Source organism: Trifolium pratense, linkage group LG3 (assembly GCF_020283565.1).
Source record: "Trifolium pratense cultivar HEN17-A07 linkage group LG3, ARS_RC_1.1, whole genome shotgun sequence".
Taxonomy (NCBI): Eukaryota; Viridiplantae; Streptophyta; class Magnoliopsida; order Fabales; family Fabaceae; genus Trifolium; species Trifolium pratense.
The window spans coordinates 11,029,613-11,039,338 of record NC_060061.1 but is presented as its reverse complement, the minus strand read 5'-3'; the positions used below and the strand labels follow the sequence as shown (position 1 = coordinate 11,039,338).

General features: G+C 32.6%; 1 protein-coding gene and 1 long non-coding RNA gene across 2 annotated transcripts; one reads left to right on the top strand and one right to left on the bottom strand.

Moving 5' to 3' along the window:
* Nucleotides 1-2,102: 2,102 nt before the first annotated feature.
* On the top strand, nt 2,103-4,126 carry LOC123914199. Its single transcript, XR_006811774.1, has 2 exons — nt 2,103-2,302; nt 3,337-4,126. It is a non-coding gene; the product is annotated as an uncharacterized LOC123914199 (long non-coding RNA).
* Nucleotides 4,127-4,148: 22 nt separating this feature from the next.
* Nucleotides 4,149-8,988, bottom strand: LOC123914198 (actin-related protein 2/3 complex subunit 4). Its single transcript, XM_045965239.1, has 8 exons — nt 8,748-8,988; nt 8,596-8,661; nt 8,464-8,516; nt 8,259-8,286; nt 7,637-7,711; nt 6,183-6,287; nt 5,220-5,309; nt 4,149-4,439 (listed from the first exon to the last, which is right to left on the bottom strand). The coding sequence occupies exons 1-8, from the start codon at nt 8,748-8,750 to the stop codon at nt 4,350-4,352; spliced, it is 510 nt and encodes a 169-aa protein (XP_045821195.1). The 5' UTR covers nt 8,751-8,988; the 3' UTR covers nt 4,149-4,349.
* Nucleotides 8,989-9,726: the final 738 nt, after the last annotated feature.

Here is a 9,726-nt window from a genome sequence, read left to right as displayed (position 1 = left end):
TGTTCTTGATTGTGTCTTTAATGTTTTTTTAACCTCTAATTATCATCAATTTTTTAACCTTTAGGTATCAACAATTTTTTTTAATAAGTAAACAAAACGATGAGTTTCCAAAATTATTTAAAAAATTTATAAAATATAAAATAAGCACATAAACAAATATAGAATAATTAGTCCATGAAATTCCCTATACTACTCTTATTGAAAATGATCTTAGAATTTTTGTATTTTATTTTTTATTGTTACATATTACAGCTAATTAGACTCATGCACCGCATGGGTCAAAGTTCTAGTTATAAGAAGAAGAAAGTCGGTTTAAAAGGTCGAAAAAATACTAGTAGTAGGGTTTACCGTTAATCAATTTAAATGAATTTTTATTTTTTTAATTATTATATTTGTAATTTATTTTTTTATATTTATAATTATAATTCAAAATAGAATTAGGGCTAGTTTAGATTTGATTTATATAAGATAAGATAAGATAATCAAATCAAATTTGATTTTATTCGGTTACTAAGGACCAGCCAGATAGAACACGTTCTGTCTATTATGTAAATTTATGTCAAAAATAAAATAAAAAACATGTCTTATGTTATGGTGAGTTTGTTAATAAAAGATTTTTGCTGTTAAAAGAAAAGACATGTTATGTTACCGTGATTTTGTTATAAAAAAAAATTTGCTGCTCAAAAAACAAATCAAGGGTATTGTTGGTATTATAAAAAGTTTACACCAAAAATTTTGGTGTCTAACTTATGTCCAAATAAATAATATATATGTCTTATGTTATGGTCAGTTTGTTAAACAAAGGTTTTACTGTGATAACATCGGTGCATAAGGGTACCTAAGCTACTAGCAATAGAAAACAAGATATTTGGACGCTAATACTCTTGTGACAACCCAATATAAGCGAAGCGAACCAGAACATGCGCTGAGTGTGTTTGCTGAACCATATGATTGAAATCTTTTGACTACACAAACAATTTTAACATGTCGGGGTTAAAAGACCATGAAGCAACCAATTTAACCCTTCTAACATCTTCAAGAGATGAAAATGAGAATTCATAGAATCCTTTACCTAATGAGATGATCCCCATTTGGCTACATCATTCCAAAGTGGAGATAGCTTATTCTTCAAGGCAACAACAATGAAGAGTGTTGCACCCTTTGGGCTAACTGATTGTGCTTCCATGCTTCCAAACATGCGAGATATTCCTCCTTCGGGACCATAATAGCAAATTTGTCGCTTTTTACACACACTTGAGGTAGCTACGACAACAGGATATTAGAAAATTAGAGAGAGCTTGCACAAAGGTTTTTTGGGTTTTGGCTTCTCAAGAACTAAATTTGGTTGTTTCGAACATGAATCAAGGCAAGAACAAGGGATACATAAAGCTTTCCATGATGATCGAATCAGAAAATCACAAGACGGTGAAGTCAGGTGAGAAGGTATGAGGGTGAACAATGTATTTTCGCCTGAGCATTTTTGTTTTCGACTAACTATGTTTTAAAGTTCTCATACTAATAACTAATTGTTGAATAAGAGAAACACTTTAATTTATATTTGTTTTCATTAATTAAATTATCGCTAACGATAATTTTACAAATGTTGCTAATGAGATGTGAACTCAGTATCTCGAGATTGGAAAGTTAAGTTGTTACCATTGAGCTAGAAAAGACACAATTAAAAATAATTTTCAAAGTTAAAGACCCAAGTTAAAAATCTATAGTATCTTTTTTTTTTTGACTAAAAAAGTCTATAGTATTAATCAACACAAGAAAAACATTAATGTAGAGCAAATATTTGCGAGAAAGACAACTCGGTGAAAAAATTGATCTTGTACGAAAGTTTGAATTTTCAATTTTTATAGTAAAACTTTAAAACAAAATTTTTTGGGCAAGAGTTTAAAGTTTAAATTTTTGAGGCGTATACACCATGAAAACCTTGGGCGGGAGTTTGAAAATCTTGGGCGGTAGTTTTGAGCGGTATTCATGAAAACCTTGGGTGGGAGTATGAAATTCCAATTTTTATCGGCAACAGTAACACTCGCGTCTATAAATTCAACAACATGAAGCCAACTCTCTCATTCCCCATTTTCACTTCTCTCTTCTTTCTCTCTCAAAATCTCCCTTTCATAAATCTTTTCCCATATCTCAATCTATATTCTCTCCCCCCCCCCCTCTCTCTCTCTTTCAAAATTTCCCTATCACTCTTGCACCACCACCGTGCTACTTCTACACCGCCATCACGCCACCACTGCCTTGTCTTCTTCGATCGTGTTTTCAATCATCACTCTATACAACAACGGTTAGTTAGTCCTTTTAATTATTTATTGAAGTTAAAAACACAAAAATAATTTATAGTATCGATAAAAAAACTACTGATATAAATAAAAAAAATCAATATCATTAACCGACTACTATATTGTTTGCATCACACAAGGTTGATAATAAATTTATCTTTGCTTTAAAAGGACGATGATACATCTTATTGATTTCAAAGATAATACTTATGCATTTTCCAATTGTTATAAAAACAATTTTGCCAATTGCTCTTTGGACTTCGTAATCCTATGCATAAAATAACTCTCGTGGTTCAGCCTCTTCTTATCTTATTTAAATTCGTAATACTTTTTGTATTTTGTGATAATCCTTTTTGGACTTCACATGGGGAAGACAGAACCTCTGGCTCTGAATGAAAATTGCTATAAAGTATATCACAAACATCAATCATACAAAGGGTTGTAAGTTCATCAATCTTCTTGGTTAAACTCTTTTTTCTTTTGTTGTAGGACAACTTTACAACAAAAGAAAAAAGAGTTTGACCAAGAAGATTGATGAACACGCAACCCTTTGTAGGATTGATGTTTTTGTTATACTTTATATCGATTTTCATTCGCGGCCGGAGCTTTTGCCTTTCCCATGGGAAGTCCAAAAAGGATTATCACAAAATACAAAAATTATTCTGAATTTGAGCAAGGTAAGAAGAAGCTGAACCATGAGAGTTATTTTATGCATAGGATTACGAAGTCCAAAGAGCAATTGGCAAAATTGGAGCAAAACAATTGGAAAATGCATAAGTCCTTGATCTTGTATCATTGTATTCTCAAAGAAAATTTGATCAACATTCTAAACAATTGGAAAATGCAATTGGAAAATGCAATAGGATTACGTCTCCACAATTTTTAACCATTGGATTGATTAAAGTCGTTAGATCTCATGTACCAAAAACAAAAATGTCATTAGATCATATCTAAGCATTTTACATTGAATATTATTTTCCTTTCTCCTCTAACATTTGTTGGTCTCTTTTGTGTGCACTTGATGCCGGCAACACCTCAGTTAGCCACATATAATGTTGTTTGTCTTCTATGTCGCATTTGCGCTCTTGATGCTTCTGTGATATCCTCCATCTAAGTCTTCAACTTCTCTCTGAATATCACATTTGTGGCCTAATTTATGTTATGCATAAGTTTGAAATGTTTGAAGTGACAGAAGTTGTGGTGTCTATATGTTAGCCGTCTCTTAGATATAATTGTAGAGATCATTTACCAAACTATATAGGTAACTCATGAAATAGGAAGTTCCTCTAGCTTTTAAAGGATGTCATAAGGGTGCTTGCAAACACAGAAGACTAATGAAGTTGGAATCAATCTCGTTTGCTACTGGATTCTTTCACCCTGCTAGTTAGTCTGCTTTATGGGGAACCGCCTCGGAATAACGGCAGGTAGTTGCTCTCAATGACGAAACAGATTCCCAATTCCATCTCTCGAGAGTATCAGCACCGTAACTAAAGTGAGAGGCTTAAAATCACATAGAATAAGTGGAATCTCATGCAAGTTGAAATTTCATTATTTGAAATTTCAACTTGGTTCCTACAAAATTATGTTGATGGTATTCACTGAGAAATTGACAAAGTATGAAATGGTGAAGGCCGTGAAGATTAGATGTAGTTTTGCAGTGTTTGCCGCGACTGGTTAGATTGTATGCAGTCAACCAGTAACTACCTAATCCGAAATAGTGTGACTCTCCAACCATCGACTGTTGTCTTGGGTATGAGCCCAACAACTTGAACCCTAAAGGATACTGAAACTAGTACAAGAGCAAAAGACTTTTTTTTTTTTGAAACGGACAAGAGCAAAAGACATTAGGTGTGTGATAAGTGATAACCATTTATAATGAAGGCACAATATTTTCCAATATGACTTAATATTTCCCTCTACAGAAACTATTCTTTACTGCTACTGAATATAATAAAGACACGAGCATTGGTAATCAGAAAGAAAGTAGGACTAGATTTGAAATAGTACAATTTACACGGACTTGGTAGTTCTAATTCTAACTAGTCCAAAGCATCAGATAAACTGCTTCAGAAACTCCGTAGCCACGAGCCTCCCCCGTGTGTTCACTGACATTTTGAGCTCACTTATCTCCTTATCGATATCCTGTAATTTAAAAGCCAATATTATCCTACTTGATCCCAACAAATCAGCAGAATTACAATAATGGTAGAAAAAGAAGAAGAAAATAATGACTTGTTTTTGTTCAAAGGAAACATGCAATGGACCAATGAAATTAACAACTTTTTCTGTCACGAAGGCTATAGCAAAAGTAAAAACAACAGAGAACATCATCTTGCTCTAATTCATACTATCAGTGTCTTTTCTTTTTGGTTTACATCCGTAATCAGTAAATTATTTTAAAGCAACATAAGTATGGCAGACATGCCTCTACAATAAGTGTACTGCACCAAGTACCAACTACAAGTACGTTATGGAGAAATCAGTAAGTAAGCCACCTGTGTGGGAAGGGATTATCTACCTTTAAATTGTCTACCTTTGGTGACTTTGCCTGCATCTCTCTCTTAACCAAGATTTCTCACTCATTTAAATAATTTATTTTAATCATTCATCTCTGTCCTAAAGTCACCAAAGTAACCAAATAGTAAAGGTAGGGAATCCATTCTGCACTATTGCACTGTGCACCTTACCCTGCTTGAGAGTTGAAAATCATGGTCTATTGTTATACCCTAATAAAAGAATATAAAAATGTTGTTCTTTTTGTTTTATGGTAGCATGCTAAAAGTTTCGATATTACTTGATTATTTATAGAATTCAGGTCATCGACATTTTAAAGATTGGAATTCTGATATCATATCAGACAATGTCACATACACAAGCCACAAAATCAGACGCAAAATAAGTTATAGGGTCAAATATTCTTGCCTCCATAAATTGCACTATAAAATCAATGAGTTTTTGCTTCTGCATCTCCTCACAGTGGTAATTTGTAATAAGGAAGCTAATATCATATCCCTGTCAAGAGAAACAGCAAAAAATATGACACTCTAATTAGCTATGTCTTGCAGGAGTGATTGTCCAGCAAGAATCAAAATACTGTTAGCAAGGCATATAATCCACCCCACTGAATTTTGAAAGACAAATGCTAATCACTACCTACATCAACTTGTTAAGGAATCAAAAATGAAAAAGTGCAGCATTTAATGTCACAATTCATTGAATGTTATTAAGCGAAACTGAGGCTTTGTAGAATGAACTCCGATTAACAGCTCAACTAACTAAACATACAAAAAATTGATCAATAAAAAACGTTATATTTATTGATTCCTGAACCATTACTCTAAAGACACTCATGAGCAGGGTCCATTTAAAAATTGATCACAATAAACACAATGTACTATATTCTGAATATAAAAGGGTGCCAGAGTAGAAGGGGGAACTAAAATAAATGTGAGGATTATTTGGAAGTCCACACTTCCTCACCTGTCAAGTATATTGTGTGTGAAGAGGATTTTCTCTCACCTTTTCAACCAAGGGATAACTAGGAATTAGGAGAGAAACAAGAAGAGACTTGACAGTAATACAGTATGTTGTATGCTTTACCCTACCCTTGGTGATAATGACAAGGAGTAATTCCAATCACAACCACATAAACATGCAATATCAATATCTGAGGCAAACTCGACAAATATTTTTATCATCAAAAGATTCAATGAAACTTCATACATATTTATCCCTCTGCCCTGCAGCCATTTTTTTATCTATCACCAATAGATGTTCATCACCAATATCTAAACATTACTTTATTTGATCAGAAAAATTATTGCCAGATGCCGTTGTTGAATTTAAAATAAAACAGCCTAGTTTAATTCGCAAAGAGATATAAACCTGCACAGGCTTTCTCCTCAGTACTTGGAAAGCCTCAGCTCTCATTGACAAAAATCTAAGAAATTTCTTCGTCAATATGTTTTCAAGTTCATCAGCCTGCTTCACCTGCAAAGATGAAATGAAATAAAACAAAAACAAGGAATTAGGGACAAATAATAATGAATAATGTCACTTCATATGTAAATCTGATGGTTGCTAACACATTCTAATTCTGATATTAGTTTGCTTGTCTGCTAAGAGAATTAAATTGTGAAAGGAATTATAACCACCAGTTAATTGAAGTCACAAAACATTTGTAGCCAATCTAGTGCTACTTTGATACTTTTAGGATGCTCTAGTATAATAAGAGAATGCAAGAAAAATCATCAACAAAGGATGAATATCCATCAAAAATATTATATAATTTACAAATAGTAAATAAAAACTTACATTAAAAACTCATACCATAATTTAACCCCAGTATGATCATTGAACCGTTAGCATTCTTATCATTTTTAAATTCACAAATCTAAGAAGACCCCATCTAAGAAGACCTCTGAAAACTGATTGTTCAAGACACATACATTTGACCTCCTGATGTCCAACAAAACAACTGACTCAGTTCCTCTCAAATATATCAAAGTAAAGATGGTGATCCTATTTAGAAAAAATAAAAATAAGAAAAAAAGGGGGGCTGAATGTAACTGTTTCATAGAATATAGACACACTTTTCTAGCAAAACAATATAACACTCATTTGGCCAGTTGGATCATATATAAGCCTTACCTAATTATGTTTCTAAGATGAATAGCCCTAACTCCTAACCCTAAAAAGAAAGGTACGAAGTTGAAATCCCCTCAGTGTATTTTTTGACTGGTGTCACAGCCACTTTCAGTCTTGTACAAAGTTTATCTGTGCATTTGTCCAAGTGCCCGGCATCTCGGTTCCAGTAGGTATACCTGAACATTTTTATTTTAACTTATGACTCAACCAGCTAATCAGTTGTCTTTTTAAACTCAATTACTTTTTCTCTTATTTTGGCACATTCTACTTATTCTCTCTCTGCCCACCCATTCTCCAAACAGTTATTCTAATGCACTAAGTTGACCAAATTTCAATACTTGTAAAAGGTACATCATACCATAAAGTAACAGAACTAAAGTCTAACGGAGATGTCAGAGGTCCACCATCAGGTTTATACTTTTTACTATCTATTAGTAACAGAACTTACAAACTGTTAACATATAGTATGCCAAAATAAAAAATAAACAAAGGAAACCTAGAATAAAAGGAACTGCAAAGAAAACTCAAAACATAATGGAAAAATATCACCAGCCTGAACAGACAGTTCATCTCTTAAAGAAACACCGATTGTAATCTAATCGTCATATCAACAAAGGGCAAAGACCAATTTCAGATGATTCCAACAAAACACCAAAAGAAATAATTTCCCAAATAAAAGATAAAAGGTTTACCTTAAGACTTATCCTTAATGAATTGATAGATGTTTCTATTAAGCATTTTTCAGCTTCATTTCGGCATATCACAACCTGTAACAAAAATAACATGCATTCTTTAGAAAAGTATAATAAAGACGAAATTCTTAAGGCATAAACTCAACATATTCCTAATTAAGTCTACATCATTTAGAAAGTAATAATTTTTTTGGAAGCATACAACATATATAAAGGCAGCGTAAAAAGATGAAAACATTAACCCTCAATTCCCACCTATAAGAGTCAGCTCAGTCCAAATGAAGAGACACAAAAATCAAATATTTATGTTAAAGATGAAAAATATAGCAAGATCTAAGAATTAAAGAGTGAGACATCTTGATATGTAATGCACCAAAAAACAATCTTCATCTATAACGCACTGACATATGCACATTGCACATATACATGATACTGACACGTAGACACAAGTAATAATTTGAGAAAATTGAAGTGATTATATGTAAACACATGTGTCAGTGACGTGTAGATGTCACACATGTGTCGGACAAGCCTTCGATATGAAATGTCGGTTCAAAAAAACAAGGAAAATGCTGAAGTAAAAACTGGAGCGAGAATGATGTGATATAAGATGGGGTCTTACAGGATTGAGAAGGAGTTCAGGGCTGGACCTGCACATAGAAACATATATAAATAATCCTCAATTGAATTAATCTATTTAGGTCAAATTCAGATATTGATCAAACTTTATTTAATTTCAATGAATCTTAACATATCATAAACAATAATGATCTTAATTAATATTATGATCTTAATCTTAATTGAAGTGAGAAAATAGAAATAGTTACTTGAGTTCAACTTCGGGTTTGTTATGTCTTTCAACTTCTTGACAAGGAAAATTCTGCAATTACAGAAAATAGAAATATGATCGGAAGCAAAATGAATATATAATAATAACATAGAAAATGGTGAAAACGAACCTGAAGGCACATTGCAGCGTGGAGTGTGTTGCGAATGCAGGTTAAATATAAGCGTAATGTGCTACCCTGAAAAGAAACATGGAAAATGGAGTGAGTGGTGAATTGTGAAGAAAACTGCGATGAAAGATGATTCAGAGTGCATCGTATTGTACCATGAGTTTGTTTGGATTTGAATCTGAGAAAATTGGAAAATTGTTGAAGTGGAGTTTAAGCGAGGTGGATAAATAAAGTGAATGAATGAATGAATCTGATGATGAAAGAAGGAGGATCCGAATGAATGAATGAATGAATCTCACCAACTACTAGCTACTGCACTTTTCAGGAGGAAGGAATCAAATCATATATATTCTACCTGCATAATCATAAAATGAAACAAAAAATATATATATTTATGTGTTTGGACTTTGGGTATCCAATCAGAAAAATTGATTTTAACTTTGACTGATTATGGAAGGAAAATTAATACCGACTAAAATTGAATTGAATATTGAATTGGATGTAAAATATTTATGTTTAACCAATACTGCTGAGATGACAAAGTGGCTATAAGGGGGAAAGTTTGTCGTTCATTTTGGTTCTATAGACTCGAGAGATTAACATCTGCATTTGTGTGCAGAAAATATGGTTTAAACGATTAATGAGTTCCCTATAGAACAAATTGTTTGAGAGAACCCGAGTCTGATTCCTGATTGAACAACTCTTCGAGAGACTTAACTCTGAATTATTGAACCCCATTCCATAAGAACCGGAGGGTTAACATGAAAAAATTATGTTTAGAAGCATTTAGATAGAAGTAAGTTTCCATTAAATATTAAATTTGAGTGTAAAAACTAATTTTAGATTTAGAAGTTTCAAGAAAAATCAATTCTAAAGACAAAATTAGACAAAATTAATTTTAATTTACAAACACCTAAAATATCAAAATTAATTATACACCTAAAGAATTAATTTTGGGTAGAAGAGAACCAAACATACAAATATGACTGTTGCAAAAATCTTCACCATTTTTTTTTACTTCCTTTTCGACCAGCTTTATCTATTTTTCAAACTCGGACATTTGGATAAGATTGTGAGAGTCTATTAGTTAAGGCCTTAAGGGTCATGCTGGACACTAGTTAAGGAACAAAAAAA

Bases quoted from the DNA above. Each gene is read 5' to 3' on its own strand.
- LOC123914198 (XM_045965239.1), bottom strand. The intron at 8,287-8,463 runs GTAACTATTTCT...TTCTATGTGCAG, and splicing joins AAACCCGAAGTTGAACTCAA to GTCCAGCCCTGAACTCCTTC. The intron at 5,310-6,182 runs GTTTATATCTCT...TTCTCTTGACAG, and splicing joins TGAGGAGAAAGCCTGTGCAG to GGATATGATATTAGCTTCCT.